The 26,215-nt window shown below is 37.3% G+C and overlaps 1 protein-coding gene across 10 annotated transcripts in view; it reads left to right on the forward strand.

Moving 5' to 3' along the window:
- Nucleotides 1–26,215, forward strand: part of ASH1L (ASH1 like histone lysine methyltransferase) — a 206,186-nt gene that overhangs the window by 95,445 nt on the left and 84,526 nt on the right. For 9 of the 10 annotated variants that reach the window (XM_044944263.2, XM_025289369.3, XM_025289367.3 and 6 more), the window contains 2 exons: nt 3,404–4,148; nt 12,615–12,794. In XM_044944263.2, the coding sequence (XP_044800198.2) occupies nt 3,404–4,148; nt 12,615–12,794 (925 nt within the window). The remainder of the gene's footprint in view (nt 1–3,403; nt 4,149–12,614; nt 12,795–26,215) is intronic. The other variant, XM_044944262.2, reaches the window with a different exon arrangement.

Here is a 26,215-nt window from a genome sequence, read left to right on the forward strand (position 1 = left end):
AGAAAAGTAATCAGGAGGATTACTTTGAAACTATGAGAATAAGCATTTTCCCAGTGGGAAAGTAGGTCTAAAAGGTAAATGACAAGTATTAGGGATTAAGGATCTCTAAAGTTAGTTCAGTCACAAGTAATTGGAAGGTAATCAAAGTATGTTATCATAAAAACAGTGGAGGCAAGATTTTAAAGTGATGATAGTAAAATATAGCTGAAAGTAGGAAGCTTCCTCAAAGCTCTTAGATAGTCTCATCCACCAGATAGAGGGCAGTCAGACGAAGCAAAAAGAACTGAATTCAGCAACCTCCAAAACAAAAACCACAGTTACAGAAAGTTAAAATGAAAAGGCAGAGAATTTTGTCCCAGACGAAGAACCATGATAAAACCCTAGAAAAACAGCTAATGAAGTGAAGATAGGCAACCCTTCCAGAAAAGGGGTCAGAATAATGATAATGGAGATGATCTAGGACCTCAGAGGGAAAAAAGGAGAAGAAACGTTTAACAAAGACCTAGAAGAACTATAGAACAAACAAACAGAAATGAACAATACACAGGAAGGAATCAATAACAGAATAATTGAAGCAGAAGAACAAATAAGTGACCTGGAAGACAGAATGGTAGAAACCAGTGCCACAAAACAGAATATAAGAAAAGGAATAAAGAGAAATGAAGATAACCTAAGACCTCTGTGACAAAATTAAGTTCACCAACATTTGCATTATAGGGGTCCTTGGAGGAGAAGAGAGAAAGGACCCAAGAAAATGTTTAAAGAGACATATATAGACATTTTTCTAAAGAAGACATACACATGGCCAAGAGGCTCATGGAAAGGTGCTCAACATCCCTAAGTATTAGAGAAATGCAAATCAAAACTACAGCAGTCAGAATGACCATCATCAAAAAATCTATAAACAACAAATGCTGGAGACAGTCTGGAGAGAAGGGAACCCACCTGTAATGTTGCTGGAAATGAAAATTGGTACAGCCACTGTGGAGAACAGTATGGAGGTTCCTTAAGAAACTAAAAATAGAACTACACTATGATCCTGGAATCCCACTTCTGGTCATATACCCAGAGAAAAACATTGTCCAAAAGGACACACACACTCCAGTGTTCTTTGCAGCACTGTTTATAGTAGCCAAGACATGGAAGCAATCTAAATGTCCACCAACAGAGAAATCGATAAAGAAGATGTACATATATACAATGGAATATCACTCAGCCGTTACAGAGAATGAAATAATGTCATTTGCAGCAACATGGATGGACCTAGAGGTTGTTATACAGAGAGACGTTAAGTCAGAAGGAGAATTATCATATGACATTCCTTATATATGAAATCTTAAAAGAAATGATTGTAAGAAATGAACTTAACAACTCACAGACATAGAGAAAGAACTTATGGTTGGGGGGCTTATGACTGGGGAAAGAGATAGTTTGGGAGGTTGGAATGGACACACACTGCTGTATTTTGAATGGATGACCAACAAGGACCTACTGTATAGCGAACAAGTGAGTGAGGTAGTGTGTGTTAGTTGCTCAGTCATGTCTAGCTCTTTACAACCCCGTGGACTTGCTTGCCAGGCTTCTCTGTCCATGGCATTCTCCAGGCAAGAATACTGGAGTGAGTTGCCATGTCTTTCTCCAGGGCATCTTCCCAACGCAGGGGTCAAACTTGGGTCTCCTGTATTGCAAGCAGATTCTTTACCATCTGAGCCACAAGTGAGGCCCGTATAGCACATGGAACTCTGCTTAAAGTTATGTGGCTGTGTGGATGGGTGGGGAGTTCGGGGGAGAATGGATACACGTATATGTATGGCTGAGTCCCTTTACCGTTTAGCTGAAACTGTCACAATGTTAATCGGCTGTACCCTAATAGAAAATAAAAAGTTTTCTAAAAAAGAAAAAATACAGCTAAAAGTTTTAAATTTTAAAAATACTGAATTTAAATGAGACAATTGGATATATTTGAAGGAAGATGTTGGTAATTTGAGAAAAATTTCCTTATAGTCTGATGAGATTGTAATCTAGAGTGGCTAGAATTTGTAAAGGAATAACTAAAGTGGTATCACATTTTAAAGTCATAGAGATTAGAAATCCATTGATTAACTTTGAAGAAGTATAACTGGTGATCACTTATAGTAAACTAGGCATCTTGGGAAGTGACCTATTATTTTTATAACATTGTAAAACTAATATAGCTTGCCAGAAGAAGTTGAAAATGTCCCACATTATTTATAGTCTTAAAAAGTTGCTATAGACACCAAACAAATACCACCAGATCATTGGGGTCACTAAGGTAAGGTTTATCTAAGACCATTTGTTTTTTGTTTTTGCTTTTTATTGAAGTATATTTGATTTACAATGTGGCATTAGTTTCAGACATACAACAAAGTGATTCGGTTAAGCTGGTAATCCCAAACTCCTAATTTATTCCTCCTCCCCACTTTGGTAACCATAAGCTTATTTTAGAGGTAAGACAACTTATTTTCAAATCTTAGCATCAACATGTATTCTTTCTGAAATAGTTTATCAAGGTGTTTTCTATCGTAATTTTAAACCTTTTCCCAAGAAGAGAATTTCTTTTATTCCTTTGCACTTTTAAAACATTGTCAGAAAAAACACTGAACTGCCTAGGTGGCGCTAATGGTAAAGAATCCACCTGCCAATGCAAGAGGCACAAGAGTCTCGGGTTCAATCCCTGGGTCAAGAACATCCATCCTCTCGACGAGTAATTGGCAACCCACTCCAGTATTCTTGCCTGGAAAATCCCATGGACAGAGGACCCTGACAGGCTGTACAGTCCATGGGGTTGCAAAGAGTTTGGACACAACTGAGCACACACTGTTGTATTATAGAAACATCATATGTATTTAAAGTTTAGTTCTTTCTTCAATATTTAGCTGTCAAATCTCTTAACTGAACTTTTATTTTTAAAGAAATAAATTCCAGCGACTTTCCTGGTGGTCCCAAGGTTAGGAATCCACCTTCCAATGCAGGGGACGTGGGTTTAATCCCTGGTCGGGGAACTAAGATCCCATGTGCCATGGGGATCTAAACCTGTGTACCACAACTAGTGAAATGCCCGAGCACCACAGCAAAGACTCAGTGCAGCAAAGATAGTAGTAATAAAGAAAGAAACTCTTTTTCTGCTCCTCATCTCAGAGTAAGAATTGTTTTTTTACCCATGTATTATTAGGGGACTATGGGCCAACTTTGAACTTACTGTGGTTATTGTAATGTACCTTATTCGGGAAACAACTTGCCCGTGAAAGACAAATGCATATGATATTATGATACTTAATCTTGCTGTGAATAATACGGTGGTATTCCTTACCTTTTATCTTCTATAAAGTTATTTGAGTAACTAGTTCAGTTTTTATCACGTGTGATTTGTTGTCTTATTTAGTGAATGGAGTTCCCTCTCGAAGTCCAAGATTGGTTTCTTCTGGGGATGACTCTGTGGATAGTCTGCTGCAGCGAATGGTACAACATGAGGACCAAGAGCCCCTGGAGAAAAATATTGATGCTGTGATTGCATCTGCTTCTGTGCCACCTTCCTCCAGTCCAGTCCATAGCCTCAGCAAGGAGCGAAGCCTAGGAAAACCAGACAGCCTTCTAGTGCCTGCAGTCCCCAGTGACTCTTGCAGTAGTAGCATCTCACTCCTTTCTGAAAAGTTGCCAAGCAGCCATTCCCCGCATCATATCAAAAGAAGTGTAGTAGAAGCTATGCAGCGCCAAGCTCGGAAAATGTGCAATTATGACAAAATCTTGGCCACCAAGAAAAACCTGGACCATGTCAATAAAATTTTAAAAGCCAAAAAACTTCAAAGACAGGCCAGGACAGGGAATAACTTTGTTAAACGCAGACCAGGTCGACCTCGGAAATGTCCTCTCCAGGCTGTGGTATCAATGCAAGCATTCCAAGCTGCCCAATTTGTTGGTTCAGAATTAAATGAAGGCGGAGAAGGAACAGCACTGCACCTTGGTCCTGATACAGTTACAGATGTTATTGAAGCTGTTGTTCAGAGTGTAAACCTGAATCCAGACCACAAAAAGGGATTGAAGAGGAAAAGTTGGCTATTGGAAGAACAGACCAAGAAAAAGCAGAAGCCATTCCCAGAGGAAGAAGAAGAAGAGGAGAATGCTAAAAGGTAATTCCTCATTTAATGTTTCATTTGTGTAGAGGAAACTAGCTTATGTGCAAATGTAACATATCTTTGCAGCTGAATCGTTCAGTTGATCTAGTAACCTTTCACTATGTAAGACCTGTTCTGTTCTAAGTGTTTGTACTTCTAGTTGTCAAAATTATGAATAATTAATAAGAAAGGGGGAATGTAACAATCTAGCCAAGGCCCTCACTATACAGATGAAGAAATCAAGACCCAGAAAGATGATGTTGTATAACTATGTGAGCAGAATTATTTTTACTCTCAGACTATCTTATCTCCTCTGTGCTCTAAACTTGTCATCCCTGTCATCAAATAAATTTTTTAAGTCTTCATGCATGGTAGATTGTTTTTTAATGGCTTCTTTTTTATGTTTTTACTTTTTCCCAAAAGGTATAGGGCAGAAAGTCAGAAATCACCCCCTGGAAAGATCATTTAATCCTTTTGTTATATATCCAATCAGATTGTTTCCCTGAAGATTATTTGATTTTGGTTTGTTTTTTGGTCTTGCCGTGCAGTGTGTGTTATCAGACCTGTGCCCCCTGCAGTGAAAGGGCAGAGTTTTAACCACCGGACCACTGTTTACAGAGGCTTTTTGTAGTTCTCTATGCATACATCTATAAAAAATACTTTCTTATAGAGATTTACCTTTTTTTTCCTGAGAGAATATGTAGTTATAAATAAATCTGTGAAACTAGAAGTATACTGATTCAAGAGTTTAAATTATCTTTTCACATAATCTCAATTCTTCTCAAATCCTGTTCTTTTCATGGATAAGACTATTAACAGTATATTATGTATTTTTTACTCTTCTTGATGCATTTACAAATATGTACATATACAAGGCTGTTGTCCTGTGTAAATGATAACTTTTTATATATCTTGAAGATCTTGTAATTTAGTATATATAGTATGTTACTGCATGCTAAGAATATATAATAATTATTCTCCTTCAAAGGATTATATATTACTTTTTTACATACATGTCTTAAATCAGTTGAAATTTACTCTTGTATAAGGTATGAGTTAGTGCTGCGTTTATTACCAGTTATTTATCAAGATTGCATATAATATGTAGTTTCTATAAGTTACATTCCCAGTAGATTTTTGTAGTTTTTTTAATTAAAATATTAAAAATATTTAGAACTGAATGAATACTGTGCTACATATTGAAACTTTGAAATGTATCAGAAGGGGTACCTAGAGGGTTATTTATAGCCAGTAATGCTTATGTTATTTTCAAGAATGCTGAAGATTGATGAATGAAGATATTACTGAACAAAACTGGTGTCTAGATTGCCTTTACACAGTAAAGCCAAACTACTGACAGCGGGTTGTGGTGAAGGAAAGTGTGCAGCATTTATTATAAGGGCGCCACGCAAGAAGTTAGGACAACTAATGCTTAAAAAGCCTGAACTCCCTGGTGGGTTTTAGGAGAACATTTTTAAAGACAAGGTGAGGGAAGAGCATCCCAAGTATATGATCAGCTCATGCACAGATCTCTGAATGGTTGGTTGATGGTGAGGTAACAGGGTGGTGTCAGAGGTTACATCATCAGTCCTTAGGTGCCAGGAGGTCTGTGGTGTTCAGGATCATCAAGTAGTAGTTAATTTCTTTAATCTGATGGTCGTTTTACCATCTATAAAACAACTTCAGGAAATGTGCATCAGATGCTATTTTCGACGTTTAGAGAAAACTAAAGCAGAGGATATAAGGGAGCGGTCTGTCCTGGGAAAGCCCCACAAGCTCCTGCTTGGTTACAAAGAGTCCAGTTCAGAAATCAGAAAAATGAGAATAATTCCCAAAATGTGATGGACAGAGATAAAACATATACATTAAATTAACAAAATAAAACTAAGTTATAGTAGAGAGAATCACTGAAGACCAACATTAGTAATACTAATGATAATTAATAAAATATATAAACTTGTGGTAAGGTTGATCAATATGGAAAGAAAAAGGGAATAATAAAATTAGGAAGTAAAAAGGAGTTAAACTATATATGAGAGATTAAAATATGACAACTGTAAGAACTTTATGCCTAGAAAATTATAAAACTCAGTTTTAGATATAGAATGGGTGAATATATAGAAAGAACATTGGTAATATTCCATGTTCTTGCCCAGTCATACCCCGCTTCCTTGCCAGTAGCTATAATCAGTCTCCTGATTTACACCTTTTTTTTAATACCATTTAAGTATTCAATGCTAGACAATACATTGATAGTTTAGTTTATCCTTCCTGAACTTCACTGAAATGGAGTTACATAGAATATATGCTTTTGTGCCACACCTTTTTTGCTCAACATATAAATGTAAAATTATCTCTGTTTTTGCATGTAGTTGTAGTTACCTCGTTTTTGTTGTTATGTGTTATCCATTGTTTGTGTATAATACAGGTTTTCTTTAAATTACTAAAGTATAGATGATCCATCAATTTCTGCTGCACAGCAAAGTGACTCAGTTATACATATATATGTTGGGGGGTGTATATATATATATATATATACACACACACACACACATATATGTATTCTTTCTCATCTTTTTTTCCATATTGTTTTATCACAGGATATTGAATATAATTCCCTGTGGTATACAGCAGGACCTTGTTATTTATCCGTCCTATATATACTGGTTTGCATTTGCTAATCCCAGACTCCCAATCCTTCTCTTCTCTACCCCTCCTCCCTCTTGGCAACCGCAAATCTGTTCTCTGTGTCTGTGAATCTTTCCATTTCGTAGATAGGTTCATTTGTGTCATACTTTAGATTCCATGTATAAGTGATATCATGGTATTTCTCTTTCTCTTTATGACTTACTTCATTGAGTATGATAATCTCTAGGTTTATCCATGTTGATGGAAAATGTAGAGTTTTCTGTTTTACTGTTGGGTTATTTTCAGCTTGACACTATTATCCAAAAATATTGCTCTTAACATTCCTCTAATGTTCCCTGCTGGATAGGATACTAATTTCTCTAGGGTATATACCTAGGAGTGAAATAAAACACCTGATTTGCCCTAAGACTTAATTTTAAGCTATGGTTTATTGAGCCAGGGGCGTCCCTGGTTGCTCAGTTGTAAAGAATGTGCCTGCAAAGCAGGAGATGCAGGTAACTCCGGTTCAGTCTTTGAGTTGAGAAGATCCACTAGAGAAGGAAATGGTAACCCACTCCAATATTCTTGACTGGGAAATCCCATGGACAGAGGAGCCTGGTGGGCTACATCCATGGGATCACAAAGAGTCGGACACAGCTTAGCGACTGCACCCCACTCCAGTACTTTTGCCTGGAAAATCCCATATTCGGAGGAGCCTGGTAGGCTGCAGTCCATGGAGTTGCTGAGGGTCAGACACAACTGAGCGATTTCACGTTCACTTTTCACTTTCATGCATTGGAGAAGGAAATGGCAGCCCACTCCAGTGTTCTTGCCTGGGGAATCCCAGGGACGGGGAAGCCTGGTGGGCTGCCGTCTATGGGGTCGCACAGTCAGACACGACTGAAGCGACTTAGCAGCAGCAGCAGCAGCATAGAACTGAGTATAGAACTAGGTAAGAGAAACAAGATCCATGCATGCAAGCTTGCTCATATGACAAAGGTAACCCTACATATCAATAAAGAAAGAAAACAGTATTCAATAAATGGTGCCCCCAAAGTTTTTATTTTTATTATTTATACTTTTTTATTGGAGGATAGTTGCTTGACAATGTTGTGTGCCCCCAAATTTTATATTGCATAAGAATGGGAATGAAAAAAAAAAAAAAGAATGGGAATGAAATTGGATTCTGCCTCTTTTTTTTAGTTAATTGTTTAAGTTTGGCTGTTGCTGCATATGGGTTTTCTCTAGTTGTGATGAGCGGCAGTTACTCTAGTGCAGTGTGCAGGCTTCTCATTCCATTGGCTTCTCGTTGCAGAGCAGAGGTTCTAGGGCCTGCAAGCTTCAGTAGTTGCAGCACGTGGGCTCTAGACCTCGTGTTCAGTGGTTGTGTTGCATGGACTTAAGTTATCCTGGGGCATGTGGAATCTTCCTGGATCAGGGATTGAACCCCTGTCCCCTGCATTGGCAGGCGGATTCCCAACAACTGGACCACTAGGGAAATCTTGGATTCTGTCTTAATCCATGTGTAAAAATCAGTTCCCAGTTGCTTAAATACATAGCATAAAAAGTAAACCTTCTAATTTTTAAAGTTAATACAGAATGAGGAAAACTTAATGACCTTCTTTGTTTGAAAGGATTTCATAAACAAGATATCAAAAGCAGTAAGCCTACAGGTAAACACTTACAATACTGTATTATATTAAAATTAAGAATTTATCAGACATCATCCACTTTAAAAGTATGAATACTTTCTACAAACTTGGAGAGGAAATTTATAACATAATTTATAAGTTTTTGTATCCAGAATATGTAATGAAAAGAGTGTTTCAAATCAATCCAGTATAATCTAGCAATTACCTTTTATATAACTTAAAACTCTTACCCAACTATCACCAGAATGCATTTTTTGTAAAGGTGTAGCAAGATTTATTATAATATATAGAAACTGGAAATATCCCTGGTTAACAGGAAAAGGAGTAAGTATATAGTAGTTTTTCATGCAATGGACTATGATATGGTAATAAAAATTAATGAATTATAACTGAAATGTAATGATAATAAATGAGTCTTAGAAACAAGATTTTAAGTGAAACAAGACCCTGAAAATTATGTACTAACTGATACTGTTTTTATAAAGTAAAAAAACCCACAAAAAATAAACAACATATTGTGTTACTATAGATAAATATATCATAACACCATTTTTTTTTTTTTTTTTTTTTGGCCATGCCATGCAGCTTGTGTGATCTTAGTTTCCCCATCAAGGATTAAACCTTAACCATACCAAGGGCGCCTCAGTGCCAAGTCATAATCACTGGACTGCCAGGGAATTCCCATAAAGCCATATTTTCAAATACCTTACCTGTCTTCTTTCTCTTTTCTTTCCTGAAGAATTCAATCTTAAAGCCATTAAGTAAGTATCTATCTGGGATGTGGAAATCACGGTGATCCTCAGCTGGATGTTGGAGCCTTAATGATGTGAATACTTGGGTTATAGGATGAGGGAAAGAGAATATCAACCCAACCTAAGTTGTCAAAGCCCTCGTGGAATGAGAAGGACACTCTTGTAATGAGAGTGCCCAGTTTGGGGTATCAGGGACCAGTAAGGTCCCTGCTAAGTCACTTCAGTCGTATCTGACTCTGTGCGACCCCATAGACGGCGGCCCACCAGGCCCCCCCGTCCCTGGGATTCTCCAGGCAAGAGTACTGGAGTGGGTTGCCATTTCCTTCTCCAATGCAGGAAAGTGAAGAGTGAAATTGAAGTCTCTCAGTCGTGTCCAACTTTTAGCGACCCCATGGACTGCAGCCTACCAGGCTCCTCTGTCCATGGGATTTTCCAGGCAAGAGTACTGGAGTGGGGTGCCATTGCCTTCTCCTAGAACTCCTTAATAAGAATTTTAAAAAGTCTATTAGTATGTATTTTCATTTCCATCATAAGCCCCCAAGGTGATTCTGATATATTTGGTCTATAGCTAGAACTTGGAGAAACATGGCACTTCAAGAATTTATATATGTAGAATGTATATCGGAGAAGGCAATGGCACCCCACTCCAGTACTCTTGCCTGGAAAATCCCATGGACAGAGGAGCCTGGTAGGCTGCAGTCCATGGGGTCACAAAGAGTCGGACACAACTGAGCGACTTTGCTTTCACTTGTCACTTTCATGCATTGGAGAAGGCAATGGCAACCCACTCCAGTGTTCTTGCCTGGAGAATCCCAGGGACGGTGGAGCCTGGTGGGCTGCTGTCTATGGGGTAGAACAGAGTCGGACACGACTGAAGTGACTTAGCAGCAGCAGCAGCAGCAGCAGAATGTACATAGACACATGTAAGCAGGAAAGCATATAACATTTTTGAATGAAGGAAGGAGAAGCATAGGGTAAGATGAAAGAAGTAAAAATGAATCTGTCTGATAAGGAGAATAGGAAAACATAAATCATAAAGTATGAAATCTGTTCATCTGTCTCATGACCAAGTAAGATTTCTCCCAGGTATATAAAACTTGTTCAACATTCAAAAATCAGTTAATGTGATTCATTACATTAATGAGTAAAGAAGAAACATCACATGGTCATAGCAATAAATGCAGAAAACTTTTTTACAAAAATCGAACATGTTCATGATTATAAACCTAGAAATCTAGGAATAAAAAGAAACTACCTCAACCTAATAAAAGCTGTATGTAAAAAACCCAAAGCTGACAACTTCAGTGGAAAAAGAGCTTTTCCGCTGTTATCAATAACTAGGAAAGGGAGTGAAGTGAAAATCACTCAGTCATGTCCAGCTCTTTGCAATTGCATGGACTACACAGTCCATGGAATTCTCCAGGCCAGAATAGTGGAGTGGGTAGCCTTTCCCTTCTTCAGGGGATCTTTGCAACCCAGGGCTCAAACCCAGGTGTCCTGCATTGCAGGCGGCCTCTTTACCAGCTGAGCCACAAGGGAAGCCCAAGAATACTGGAGTGGGTAGCCTATTCCTTCTCCAGCAGATCTTCTCAACCCAGGAATGGAACTGAGGTCTCCTGCATTGCAGGTGGATTCTTTACCAACTGAACTACGTGGGAAGCCCCCAAAGAAAGGAGGCCCACTTCAATTCAACATTGTGTTGAAATTCCTAACCAGAGAAGTTAGGCACGAAAAAGAAAAGTCAGCCTGTGTTTGGGGGTTGAAAGACTTAAGATATCAGTGCTACCCAAAGCAATCTACAGATTCAGTGCAGTCTGTCAAAATCCCAATGATGTTTTGTGTGAAATAGAAAAATCCATCCTAAAATTCATGAGGAATCTCAAGGGAGTCCAAATAGCCAAAACAATCTTAAAGAAAAGAACAATGTTGGAGGACTCACACTTATAGATGTTTTTCTTTTTATTGTCCATTTTCATCATCTAGGACCTTTAACTCTGATATTTAAGTGATGAGAGCAGACATTTGTCTTACCCTTTATATTATGGAAACTGTATTCAGCCTTGCACTAAGTGAGGGGCAAAAAGAAAATCTAGAAAATTCCCTGATGTGTCATTGCTTTGGTCCCAAGAGGACCAGCCAGTCTGTGTGCTTATGTTTATTTTATAATTTCCAAGGATTTTAGTTTTGCTTAATGGGAGGATAGGTAGAAGTGTCTATTTCATCCTTGCCTCGAACTGTATTCACCTTAATTTTTAAAGGTGTTTTTGATTGATTTAAAATTCTCTTTTGACAGGCTCCACCCTTCCCCTCCTTTAAGCAATTATAGATGTTTTTTCTTGCCTTCTAGCTTGCATTATTTGAGACATGAAATCTGCATTCATTCTTATTTTTGTACTCCTGTATATAGATTGTGTCTTTTTTCTCTTACTCCTTTTATTTTCTTTGTCAATACTTTCCAACAAGTTTATTATGATATGCCATACTTGTTTTAGCTTATATTGCTTATGGTTTATTTAACTTCTTGAAACTTTGGGCTCTTTTTATCAAATTTAGAGAATTTTGGTCATTGCTCTCTTTTTTTTTTCATTCTGAATTTTTTAATATTATAAATGTCACATTATTGTGTGTCTGTTTCTGTTCTTTTTTATAGATTTGATTTTATTTTAGTCGTCAGTTAAATTACTTGTGGATAGGTCTGGATTCTTTTGAAGATAATTTTTAAGCTTTATTAGGACTGGCTTTTACTCCAGAGATAGTTGTCATACAGAGATGGATAATGTTACCTTCTGGGATCTCTATTGAGTGCCCACGGTGTTGGGCAGTGTCTTTCACTCTCCCTCGTGGATTCCGAGTATCTGTCATCATGTGTGAGCTCTGAAAATTGTTTGGGTTGTAATATTCTAGTGGTTCTTTGTCCAGCCTTATGGAATTTCACCTTGCACATATACAAACCTAGTACTGATAGATAATGTACTAAAGAAGACCCTTACACAGATTTCTAAAGTTGTTTTTCTCCTTTACTCTCTCCACTCCAGTACTCTGCCTCATGAATTCTAACTATCTCAACCCCTCCATAGTCTGATCTCTCTTTTCAGCTCATTACGTTGGCCGTTCTCTGCTTTTGGTCTACTCCCTCCACCTCAGTTGTTCTTATAAAGGCAGATTATCTCTTTCTATTTTTTTTTTTCCAATTTTCTCAGGAATCACAGTGCTGCAATACAATGTCTGATAATTGTTTCATAAACTTTCTCCAGGTTTATAGTAGTTTGCTGTGTTTCTGTTAGTTTCTATCAGGAGGACAAATCTGGTATCTGTTACTCCTCCATGACCAGATGAGGAAGTCCCCATATCTCTTTTTTTTTAATTGCTGTGATGTTTTTTTAAATAGATAATCATTCGTAGGAAAAAAAAAATTCACCATGAAATTATCTTTAAACTTCTCTTTCTAGCTTTACTGAAGCAGCAGTTGAGATTCCCAGTCCTCCTGAAACCCCAGCCAAACCTCCCGAACCTGAAAGTACCTTGCAGCCTGTGCTTTCTCTCATCCCAAGAGAAAAGAAGGCCCCACGTCCCCCAAAGAAGAAGTATCAGAAAGCAGGGCTGTATTCTGATGTTTACAAAACTACAGAGTAAGTAGTGGTACCTGTCAGCTGACATCCTTTGAAGACCTGTTATTCTTCCATGTTTTAAATACTACTTTGAATATCAAGGGAAAAAACCCCAATACAAATGTAATATACACAAATACAAATCTCATCACAAGTACCTCAGTGTTCACTGTACTCATGATATGTTTTGGGGGGCTAATTATTTTCCCTGATCTTTTATCCTCTCTCTGCCTTTCTAGATTATATTTCTATAGTTTGGATTCTAATAGTGCCTTTTTTGTTAATTGAAAATAAGAAAGGGAGCACTGTGCATGTATCTAAAAATAATCTTGATGATTTTCTACACTCATTGCTCATTTGATTCCTCACTTGTTAAATGCTTTCTGTGTTCCAAACTATTTGCCAGAGGAGTAAAGTACTCCTTACTTTTAAGAATTTCATATTCCCTTGGGAAAGTACAGCTTAAATAAGTCCTCTGATTGAGAATTTTTAAAAACCCAAAGAGCTATCAACTAACTATATCATTGAGTAAGAAGTGGTTCACAGGAGTATAGCAGAGTTTGGTTTTGGAGGTTTAACAGTAGTCTGCAAGATGGAATAGGGCATTTCAGTTAGATAGAATATCATGTACCAAGACACGTACTAGGATTCAGAAATTTTTCATATATTAAAACAACTCAGAAGTTCACTTTTTCTGAAGTGTAATGGTGTGGAAAGTAAGCATTGTGTGATAGAGACCACAAAACCATGGATTTTACTGACTCAAGATACTTATCCTACTAAGCTACGTGAAATTTAAAATGCTGTTTTTTAAAAAAGGAAGTGAAAGTGCAACTTTGTGTTTTAAGATGATAACTCTGGCTACAGAGTGGAAAAATGAATGAGGGAGTTACTTACTAATGGCAGAAATTGACAATAATCGTCAAAGGTCATGAGGTCTGAATTTAGTCAAGAAAGGAATGAAATTGAAAGAGGAACGATTATGTTTTAGAGATACATCTGATGTGGTTAAAGTGATCAACATGTAAACCGCAGCACTTTATTTTGCATTGAAATGACCTTTCATTAATTTGTCATCGAGATATCATATAAATTCTTTGAGTCCATTTCTGCTGCTTATGTTGTGAAAATGTTTTATTAAGCTTACTTTCAGCAGCCAGTGATAGGAAATCCTCATAAATAATCAAGACTTTTTAAAGATAAACATTTATTTTCCTTTAATTTATAAGAAGTTGTGAAGTACACAGTTCAGAGTTAACATGCTATCTTCACAGTATCTTCAGGGACCTAGACTCCTTTTATTCTGTTCTTCCATTTCAGCACGAAGCTTGCGTTCCTATGGTTACATTTTGTTCTAGGATAACTATCATAAAGTCTTCATTGCAGAAAGTATAAAAGAGGAAAAGGAGTAAAAAACATGTACCTTCTTTGTAAGAAAGCGTTGTGAACTGAATGTGTCTGCCTCAAATTTCATATATTGAAGCCCTAATCCCTAGTGTGGAGATGAAGGCTTTGGGAAGTAATCAGATCATGTGGTGGAGCCCTCCTGAAGGAGATTAACACCCTTATAAAGAGAGACAGAGAGATGATTTCTTTCTCTCCCATGTGAGAGTACAAGAAAGCAGTATCTGCAAGCCAGGGAGAAGGCTCTCACTTAGAACTGAACCCTGATCTTGGACTTCCCATCCTCCAAAACAGTGGAAATAACATTGTTATTTAGACCAGCCAAGTCTGTTGGTAATTCTATACAGCAGCTAATCTAAGAAGGAAACTTCAAAACCTCATAGCTACTGACCAAAATATAGACATGTAACCACACTTCCACCACAGGGAAGGCTGAAAAGTAATGGTCATTGTTTCAGATGACAGTGCAGAAAACAAATAAGCATTCTGTCATTACAAATAAGAAAATGAAAATATATTTTGGGAAGATCTTACACAGTTAGATTTTAAAGCAGTGTTTTTGCTGAATAGAAAAGCAGATATGTGTGAAATTTTTTGCTAAAATTTAAGTCTTACTTTTTTACTAATGTGCTTTTCCTGGATTAAATTCTGAAAAATGGGAGATTAATAATAAAATCAGTCTGTGCCTCAAAAGACCAGTATCATCAACTACATCAGTGTTTTAAAATGTCTTTAATCAGGCAAAAGTCTTTCACTCTGGAAAGGACCTCGTTTATGTTAGAACTCATTCATCTTATAGAAATAAATAGTAAGAAAATGGTTTATTGGGGATTTTTTAAAAAAAATTTGTCAAATAATACATGTGTGCATTTTTAAAAGCTACAAAGCCAATATATTCTTGTGGGCTGGCTGCTTTTTATTGGTAACAGTTAGGGTGTAGGTTGTTTGTTTTGAAAAAAATAAACAATTATTTAGAACAGTTTTAGGTTCACAACAGAATTGGTGGAAAGTACAGAGATATTGCATATATCCCCTATCCTTATGCATGCACAGCATCCCCACAATGGACATCCTACACCACAGTGGTACCTTTTTGACAGTCAATGAACCTGTATTGGCACAGTATCACTCAAAGTTTGTAATAGACATTTGGGTTCACTTTTAGTGTTGTACATTCTGTGGATTTTGGTAAATGTATAATGACAGGTATCTACCATTGTAGTGGCACAAAATAGTTTTGCTGCCCTAAAAGTCCTCCATGCTTGAGAAATTTGGTTTTTTTGGTCACAGAATGGTACAAGACAATTCCAAGTTTATTCTATTTTGTATAAATCATTATAGGTTTTAGAGGGGAGAGTGTGAGTCGATTAAAATTGAATCAAGATAAGACCACACTATCAGTGTGGAAGATGAATTAGATGAGGAAATATTAGAAGTAAGAAGACTATTAGGATGTAAGAAGACTATTAGGAAGCAGGTTATACTCTTTGGTTTTCCAGGATAGATCTAATGTGATAGCAGTGGCTAGATGTTGGAAAAGGTGGACTCTTGAAATTTTTTGACATTAAAATTGAAATGAATTAAACACTGATTGGTTGGTAGGGAGTAATGGACTGGGCTAGAGTCTATGACTCTTGCCTGGAAAATCCCATGGGTGGAGGAGCCTGGTAGGCTGCAGTCCACAGGGTCGCAAAGAGTCAGACACGACTGAGCGACTTCACTTTCACTTTTCACTTTCATGCATTGGAGAAGGAAATGGCAACCCACTCCAGTGTTCCTGCCTGGAGAATCCCAGGCACGGGGTAGCCTGATGGGCTGCCGTCTATGGGGTCGCACAGAGTTGGACACTACTGAAGCGACTTAGCAGCAGCAGAGTCAGTGATGATCCCAATGTTTTGTTTTGTATTCCTGGGTGTGTGATGATGTCATTAACTAATATACTGGATGAAAATGGTATGGCCAGTATTCCTTGGATTAAGTGAGCCTCTATTACCATGAACATGACTATGTACATGCATGTATATAGGCACCAAAAAATGTCTTTGCTTAAAGCAAGTCAAATTTATTTTATATAGACCCTGAGGTCCGAAGTCTGAATTGAATCTCTCTAACCTAAAGTCAAGGTGTTAGCACGACTGTGTTCCTTGTAGCTTCTCTAGGGTAGAATTCTTTCTCTTCCCTTTGCAGAATCAAGAGGCTACTCGAATTCCTTGGCTTGGGGCCACTTCTGTCTTCAGAACCAGCAACAATGACATTGAGATCATTGAGTTTGAATCCTCACATTGAATCACTTCAACCTTGGTTCTGTTTTCACTCTTTTTTTTTCCACTGACTCTGCCTCATTTATATTCTTCTTACATTTATAAGGGCCCTTGTGATTAAGTTGAGCCTACCCAGATAATCCAGAATAATCTCTCTATCTTAAAGTCAAAAGATTAGAAACCTTAATTACATCTACATATTCCCAGCTTCTGGGAATTTTTATTTGAGGAGGAGGTTGTATCTTTTTGTGCCTGCCATTCACTTCTAGCTTATAGGATTTGGAATGGGGTATGGGGTTTTCACGTCTTATTTTTTATGTGTCTTTTGTATATCTTGTAGTTGTAAAAATGCTGTATTACTTTTGGAATTTAAGTTTTATCTAATAGGGATTTTAAAGAAAATGAGATACCAGATATACTTCAGGTGAATTGGAGAGTGAACTTTAGAGTATACATTATGGTAAAATAGCATAATGTTGAATATTAACACTACTTTGAAAGGGAGCTTTTGGTTCTTTTGTTGGGGGAGGTTTCTGCTTTTAGTTTAGTCACTGTCACACTGTTTTGGGCAGACTACTTAGTTTCCCTGGGAATGGTAAAAATAAAACTTAATATATAAAGTGAAGCTATTGAACTACATGTGGTTCATGGGGTCACAAAGAGTCAGACATGACTGAGCGACTGAACTGAACTGATTGAACTACATAGTTCATATCTTAAGACTATCCTGACTCAAAAATTGTGACTTCTGTGTTTTATAAAAATAAAACATATACTTTCATATGCTTTCTTTGATTTATAGGCTTCTTTTGAGTACTAAATCTGTTATAGGAAGTAGGATAACTATAAGTTTCAGGCTTACAGAACATTGCTTGTTTGCAGGGGAATTAATATATGTGTAAAATATAGATGTATTTATTATATATTAATACTATAATATTTATATTATGTGTATAATACATAATGTTTATACTTAGCTGTCATTTCGTCAAAATAATACATATCTTTGGAAATAAAATGAAAGCATGGTACCATTTTATATTTGATATATTATTTAAATTTTTAGAATGCTTTCATTTTAAATCTGTGGGAAACAGTAAAGTAGATGGTTACTATCTACTGTTTAAGAAACTGATACAGAAAAGTTAAAGAACTTAAGTTTACAAAATTTATCATCAAAATAATTATTGGGGTTTTTAATGCCTAGAGGTTCCACCACTCTTATTTCACCAGTAAATCATGCTGCTTTTTCAGAAACTGAGGTTCAAGGGGTACTGGAGTAAAATTTCTTTGTTATAGATAATCTCATGGTTACGGTTGGATTAAATTCCAGAATATGGTTCATTTTCCCCTGAAATTCTTTAGGAACATTGTAGGTCTAAATTCAGCTTAAATAGGAGTGCAGACTGGATGAATGCAAACCTCACACCATTCCTATTTAGTATCAATAGAAAGGCATGCCTGCATGCTTAGTCGTGTCTGACTTTTTTGCTACCTCATGGATTGTGGCCCACCAGGCTCCTCTGTCCATGGAATTTTCCAACCAGCAGTACTGGAGTGGGTTGCCATTTCCTCCTCCAGGGGATCTTCTCGACCCAGGGATCAAACCTGTGGCTCCTGCATTGGCAGGCAAATACCCACTGAGACACCTGGGAAGCCATGGAGTAGCAATAGTTCTGAATTTCTATTGTTAATTAATAAACTTTTTTAGAGCAGTTTTAGGCAAAATAGAGCAGAGAGTACAAAGATTCCCATATATACCTTGCCCCCATCCACACTCAGCTTCCCTCATTTCAGCTAGACCTAATCCTTCATTTGACAGATGTGAAAACCGAAGCTAATAAAAGGTTAAATGACTTGCTGGAGTCCCACAGATCATTTTTAACAAAACAAGGTAAAAATTTCAGTTTATCTGATTTTATCTTAATCACTAAGAAAGCAAAAATAATGGGTGTTTATTTATTGAGGTATAATTGAACCACAAAATTATATTGGCTTCAGCTGTACAACATGATTAGGTATTTGTGAATCTGCAAAATAATCACATAAGTGTAGTTAAATATCTGTCACCATTGTTGTGTCTTCAACCCCATGGACTATAGCACACCAAGCTTCCCCATCTATCACCAGCTCCCAGAGCTTGCTCAAACTCATGTCCGTCAAGTTGGTGATGCCATCCAACCTCTTGTCCTCTGTCGTTCCCTTCTCCTCTTGCCTTCAGTCTTTCCCAGCATCAGGGTCTTTTCTAATTAGTCATTTCTTCACATCAGGTAGCCAAAGTATTGAATCTTCAGCTTCAGCAACTGTCCTTCCAATGAATATTCAGGACTGATTTATCTTTGGATTGACTGGTTTAATATCCTTGAAGACTGATTAATAGTCCATTATTTATTTGTGTGTGTCTATATATGTTGGAGAAGGAAATGCCAACCCACTCCAGTATTCTTGCCTGGAAAATCCCATGGACAGTGGAACCTGGAAGGCTACTGTCCATGGGGTCGCAAATATATATTTATATCACATTCATCTCTCAGGAGACACTTAGGTTGCTTCCTTATCTTCGCTATTGTAAATAACACTGTAGGAAACATGAAGGTATGGTGATCTTAAGATAATTTTTTTTGCTTGCTTCGGATTAATACCCAGAAGTAGAATTGTTCGGTCATTGGTAGTTGTAGTCTTAATTTGTTGAAGAACATCCTTACTGCTTTCCATAGTGGCTGGGCCAGTTTACATTCCTACCAGCAGCACACAAGGATTCCCTTTTCTTCACATCCTCACCAACAATTGTTATTTCTTGTCTTTTTGATAATAATCATCCTCACAGTTTGAAGGTGATAGTTCATTGTTGTTTTGATTTGCATTTCCCAGCCAATACTTTAATGTACCTGTTGGTCTTCTGTATGTCTTCGATGAAAAAATGTCTATTCAGATCACCTGCCCATTTTTAAATAAGATTGTTTGTTTATTTGTTTTTGCTCTTGAGTTGTATGAGTCCTTTTTAAATTTTGTGTATTAACCCCTTATCAGATACAATTTGCAAATATTTTCTACCTTTAAATAGTTTGACTTTTAATCTTGCTTATGGTTTCCTGTGCTGTGCAGAAGCTTTTTAGTTTATTTTTGCTTTTGAAGAAGCCTTTGCTTTGGGTATCAAATCCAAAAAAAAAAAAAAAAAAAAAATCATAATTAGGAAATGTTCCAAGTAAAAGTTTTTAAAACAAAAGTAGCTTCATGTTTTAAAATTTTTAATTAACTATATTGTGGTTAAATATACATGTCATAAAATTTACTATTTTAATCATTTTAAGTGCACCATTCACTACCATTAAGTACATTACCTTGTTATACAAACATCACCACTGTCCACCTGCAGAACTTTTTCATAATCTCTAACTGAATTGTTTTATTTCTAAAATATGAAACTAGTATGGTTTTCCAGATGGCTCAGTGGTAAAGAATCCGCCTGCCAATGCAGGAGCCACAGGAGATGCAGGTTCAAGCACTCCGTCCGAAAGATTCTGTGGAGTACCTAAGTGTGATGGTATATGCAGAATGACTGGCAGACAGTAGACACTCAAGAGTAAATCTTAGCTGTTTCTTCTGCATCTCACTCTTCCAAACAATTGTTTCATATCTCCTAGAGTATGTTTTCTATCCTCTTTTTTTTTAAGTAAACAGTTTTATTGAGATGTAATTCACGTATACAGTAACCTATTTCAATGGTACAGGTCATGAGTTTTTGGTATATTACATTATTAATTTTTTTAATTCTGAAATACTTACAAAATTTGGCATTTTAGCCATTCTTAAGGTTATATTTCAGTGGCATTAATTCACAGTGTTGTATAACATAACCACTATTTCCAAAATTTTTTCATTACCCTAAATAGAAACTCTTTAATAGTTAAGCAAAAACTTCCACTCCTAAAATTCTCCTCAGCCCATCATAATGTGTCATGTACTTTCAGTCTGTATAATTTGCCTCATCTGGGTGCCCCATGTTAGTGGGAACATACACAATATTTGTGCTTTGGGGTCTGCATTATTTTATTTAACACAATGTCTCTGCTGCTGCTGCTGATAATGTCTCTAACTCATTTATGTCATAGCATGTATCAAAACGTCATTCCTTTTTATGGTTGAGTAATACTCCATTGTACATACATACCACATTCTGTTTATTTATCTGTTGATGAGCACTTGGGTTATTTCTCTCTTTTGGCTATCATGAACAATGCTACAGTGAACATTGGCATACATTTATCTGTTCAGGTTCCTGTTTTCAGTCCTTCATGCATAAACTTAGGGGTAAAATTGCTAGATCATACGGTGATTTTATATTTACCTTTTTAAAAAACCACCAAACTTTCCCACAGTGGCTACATTGCACCACTGAGTGTTCATCATACAGTTAATTTACTGATTTGCAATCTTTCTACTCTGTTAATTTGTTTTCGCATATAAATTTTCCTCTTAGCACTGCTTTTATTGTACCACATAAGTTTTGTTTTGTCCTATTTTTGTTTCCATTCATTTCAAAGTATTTTCCAATTTCCCTTTTGATTTTTTATTTGATCCAGTTGCTTACAAGTATGTCATTTAGTTTCTCATATAAGTGAATTTTTCAGTTTTATTTCATATCTAGTTTCATTCCTTTGTGATCAGGAAAGATATTCTGTATGGTTTAATAATTTCTGATTTATTGACTTCATTTGTAGCCTAACATGATCTTTCTGAAGAATCTTCAGTGTGCACTTGAGAAAACTATATAATCTTGTGTTGTTGGGTGAAATGTTGTTTCTGTTTCCGTTAGATCCTGTTGGTTTATAATGTTGTTCTAATATTTATTGGTCTTATATGTGGTTGTTCTAACATTTATTGAAATTGGTAAGTTGAAATTTGCCAACTGTTATTGTACAAGTGTCCATTTCTCTCAAATTCTGTCCATGTTTCCATCATATATTTTGGATCCTCTGATGTTTGGTGGGTTTTTTTAATATATAATTGTTATAACTTCATGGTGAATGGGCTCTCTTGTCAATATTTAATGTTCTTCATTGTCCTTTGTAACTTTTTTTACTTAAAGTCTCTATTTTTTGTTCCTATCTTTGGATCTAAAGTGAATCTCTTATATATAGCATGTATGTAGTTGGATCATGCTTTCTATTCATTTTTTTCCTCTGTACCTTTGATTGGAAAGTCTCATCTATTTACATTTAAAGTAGTTACTAATAAGGAAAGATTTATGCTTGTCATTTTGTTTTCCATATGTCTTACAGCTTTTTGTTCCTCATTTCCTCCATTACTGCCTTCTTTTGTACTTAGCTGATCTTTTAGTTACCTGTTTGATTCCCTTCTCAATCTGTTTTATGTATATTCTATAGCTGTTTTGGGCTTCCCTGGTGGCTCAGATGGTAAAAAATCTGCCTACAATGCAAGTGACCCAGGTTCAGTCCCTGGGTTGAGAAGACCTCCTGGAGAAGGGAATGGCAACCTACACCAGTATTCTTGCCTGGAGAATTCCATAGACAGAGGAACCTGGTGAGTCCATGAGGCCTCAAAGAGTCGTACACGACTGAGCGACAAGCACTTCACTTATTGCTATTTTGTCTTTGGTTACCATGGAGATTACATATAACTTCCTAAAGATATAAACCTGTAATTTGGATTGATACCAACTTAACTTCAGTCACATGCAAAAATACTATTCCTATAAAGCTCTATGCCTCATTTTTATTATTGACATTACAGATTATATCTTTATTCATTTTGTGCCCTAAAACACATTTATAATTATTTTTTATGCATTTATCTTTTAAATCCTATTTTCTATACTCTGTTTCTCTGTAGTCACCCATCATGATTAAACTACAAGAAGAGCCTCTAGCCTCTTTTGTCCTAGAAAAAAATCTTTTTTTTTTTTTTTTTGCACCACGGCATGTGGAATCTTAGTTCCCCCACCAGGGATTGAACTTATGCCCTCTGCATTGGAAGTGCAGAGTCTTAACCACTGTACCATCAGGGAAGTCCTCAGAGTCTTTTTTTTTTCCTTTGGCTGCACTGGGTCTTCGTTGCTGCGTGTGGACTTTGTCTAACTGCAGGCTTACTCTAGTCGGGCTGCTCTTTGTTGCAGGCCTCAGGCTTTGCTGCAGAGCATGGCTCTGCACACACAGGCTGTTGTGGTGCACACAGTAGCTGTGCACCAGTACAGTCTAGAGCACACAGTGGTTGTGGCGTACAGGCTGCGTTGCTCCCTGGGATATGGGATCTTTCCAGAGCAGGGATTGAATTCATGTCTCCTGCATTGGCAGGCAGTTTCTTAACCACTGTACCACCAGGGAAGTCCCCCAAAAGTCAATTTATGATAATAATACTAATAATAAATAAAGATTGCATTAACAGAGCTGATAACTCTCCACATGTGATTTAGCTCCTAATGTAGGGTAAAACATATCAGATCACTGTTTGGTCTCAGGAATTATCATGATTTATGAAAGTTCAGTCTGCCACTTAGACATGGAGAAGCATTGGAAAGGAGTCCATAACCACATTTACATTCTGTTCTGTTTTTTATAGAAGGTTGCGTGTGTTTACGTGCTCAGTCGTGTCCCAACTCTTTGCAGTCCCATGAACTGAAGCCATCAGGCTCCTCTGTCCATGGAATTTCCTAGGCAAGAATACTGGAGTGGGTTGCCATTTCCTGCTCTAGGGGTTCGTCCCACCCCAGGGATCGACCTTGCAATCCTGTATATCTTGCATTGGCAGATGGATTCTTTACCGCTTGAGCCACCTGGTTGTGTACAAATATGTTTGTATCTGGCTTTGAATAGGCAGCAGCTGTTGTTCTAGCTCCCTCTAGTGATAATATATTCCTGATGGACTTTTGATAACATGATTTACTGTACTCTAATAAAAAATAAGATTTAAGATACTTCAAAAAATTTATCCCATTCATACAATGGAATATTATGTAGCCTTAAAAAAAGAAGGAATTTTGACACCTCCTACAATATGGATGAATTTTTAAAGTCTTATTGCAGGTGAAGAGCCAGTCACAGTTGACTACTCTAGGTACCTGTCATTCCACATATGATAGGTACCTAGAGTAGTCAAATGCATGGAAACAGAATGGAGAATGCTGGTTACCAGGAGCTGGTGGCAGTTACTGTTCAGTGGGTACATAGATTCAGTCGCACAGATGGAGTGTTCTCTAGATAGATAGCAGTGATGGTTGTATAAAGTATAACTGTGAATGTACTTAATACCTTGAGATACACAGTTAAGATTTGTTATAATGGGAAATTTTACGTTATATATATTTTACCAGGAAAACTTGGCAAGAAATCCATTACCTCAACTTCTGAGATATTCCTCCAATCTGTTCTTTAGACTGGAAAATTATATAGCCTTCCCTTAGGAAATGTGTGTTTCAAGCTCTAAATGCCATCAGAATTCATGGGAGAGATAAGAAAACATAATTTTCTGATGAAAATTGGAAATTAACATGTCTTAAAGTGTAGAAATTACAAATTACATCATCATTGCTATAGCAATGATAGTATTGTAAACTAGAAATTTGGAAAGTGAAGTAATACTTTTTAATACACAAGTAGTTATTTTTTTCTCTGTAAAAACACAATATTAGTATTTTCCAACCTGAGCATGTCTTAGAAATTACCTAATTTACCTCCCTTAAGACCTAGATAAGTAAATCTTGCATGCAGTGATACTATCTTCCCAAGTTAATCTGTTGGGGTTTTTTTTTACCCCCAACAATGGTTTTTGTTTGTTTTGAAAATACTCAAATCTCTGGCAAAATTAACACCTGTATCAGTTCAGTTCAGTCCCTCCCTCAGTCCCACTCTTTGCAACCCATGAATCGAAGCACGCCAGGCCTCCCTGTCCATCACCAACTCCCGGAATCTACTCAAACTCATGTCCATTGAGTCGGTGATGCCATCCAGCCATCCCATCCTCTGTTGTCCCCTTCTCGTCCTGCCCCCAGTCCCTTCCAGCATCAGGGTCTTTTCCAGTGAGTCAACTCTTCGCATGAGGTGACCAAAGTATTGGAGTTTCAGCTTCAACATCAGTCCTTCCAAGGAACACCCAGGGCTGATCTCCTTTAGGATGGACTGGTTGGATCCCCTTGCAGTCCAAGGGACTCTCAAGAGTCTTCTCCAACACCACAGTTCAAAAGCATCAGTTCTTCGGCGCTCAGCTTTCTTTATGGTCCAACTCTCACATCCATACATGACCACTGGAAAAACCATAGCCTTGACTAGACGGACCTTTGTTGGCAAAGTAATGTCTCTGCTGTTCAATATGCTATCTAGGTTGGTCATAACTTTCCTTGCAAGGAATAAGCATCTTTTAATTTCATGGCTGCAATCACCATCTGCAGTGATTTTGGAGCACCCAAAAATAAAGTCTGACGCTGTTTCTACTGTTCCCCATCCATTTATTTCCCATGAAGTGATGGGACCAGATGCCATGATCTTTGTTTTCTGAATGTTGAGCTTTAAGCCAACTTTTTCACTCTCCACTTTCACTTTCATCAAGAGGCTTTTTAATTCTTCACTTTCTGCCATAAGGGTGGTGTCATCTGCATATCTGAGGTTACTGATATTTCTCCCGGCAATCTTGATTCCAGCTTGTGCTTCTTCCAGCCCAGCGTTTCTCATGATGTACTCTGCATAGAAGTTAAATAAGCAGGGTGACAATATACAGCCTTGACGTACTCCTTTTCCTATTTGGAACTAGTCTGTTTTTCCATGTCCAGTTCTAACTGTTAATTCCTGATCTGCATATAGATTTCTTAAGAGGCAGGTCAGGTGGTCTGGTATTCCCATCTCTTGAAGAATTTTCCACAGTTTATTGTGATCCACACAGTCAAAGGCTTTGGCATAGTCAAAGCAGAAATAGATGTTTTTCTGGAACTCTCTGGCTTTTTCAATGATGCAGCGGATGTTGGCAATTTGGTCTCTGGTTCCTCTGCCTTTTCTAAAACCAGCCTGAACATCTGGAAGTTCACGGTTCATGCTGAAACCTGGCTTGGAGGATTTTGAGTTTGAATTACTTTACTAGCATGTGAGATGAGTACAGTTGTGTGGTAGTTTGAGCATTCTTTGGCATTGCCTTTCTTTGGGATTGGAATGAAAAATGACCTTTTCCAGTCCTGTGGCCACAGCTGAGTTTCCACATTTGCTGGCATATTGAGTACATCACTTTCACAGCATCATCTTTCAGGATTTGAAATAGCTCAGCTGGAATTCCATCACCTCCACTAGCTTTGTTCGTAGTGATGCTTTCTAAGGCCCATTTAACTTCACATTCCAGAATGTCTGGCTCTAGGTGAGTGATCACACCATCATGATTATCTGGGTTGTGAAGATTTTTTTGTGCAGTTCTTCTGTGTATTCTTGCCACCTTTTCTTAATATCTTCTGCTTCTGTTAGGTCCATACCATTTCTGTCCTTTATTGTGCTCATCTTTGAATGAAATGTTCCCTTGGTATCGCTAAGTTTCTTGAAGAGATCTCTAGTGTTTCCCATTCTGTTGTTTTCCTCTCTTTCTTTGCATTGATTGCTGAGGAAGGCTTTCTTATCTCTCCTTGCTATTCTTTGGAACTCTGCATTCAGATGTTTATATCTTTCCTTTTCTCCTTTACTTTTCACTTCTCTTCTTTTCACAGCCATTCATAAGGCCTCCTCATACAGCCATTTTGCTTTTTTGCATTTCTTTTCCATGGGGATGGTCTTGATCCCTGTCTCCTGT

Source organism: Bubalus bubalis, chromosome 6 (genome assembly GCF_019923935.1).
Source record: "Bubalus bubalis isolate 160015118507 breed Murrah chromosome 6, NDDB_SH_1, whole genome shotgun sequence".
NCBI lineage: Eukaryota > Metazoa > Chordata > Mammalia > Artiodactyla > Bovidae > Bubalus > Bubalus bubalis.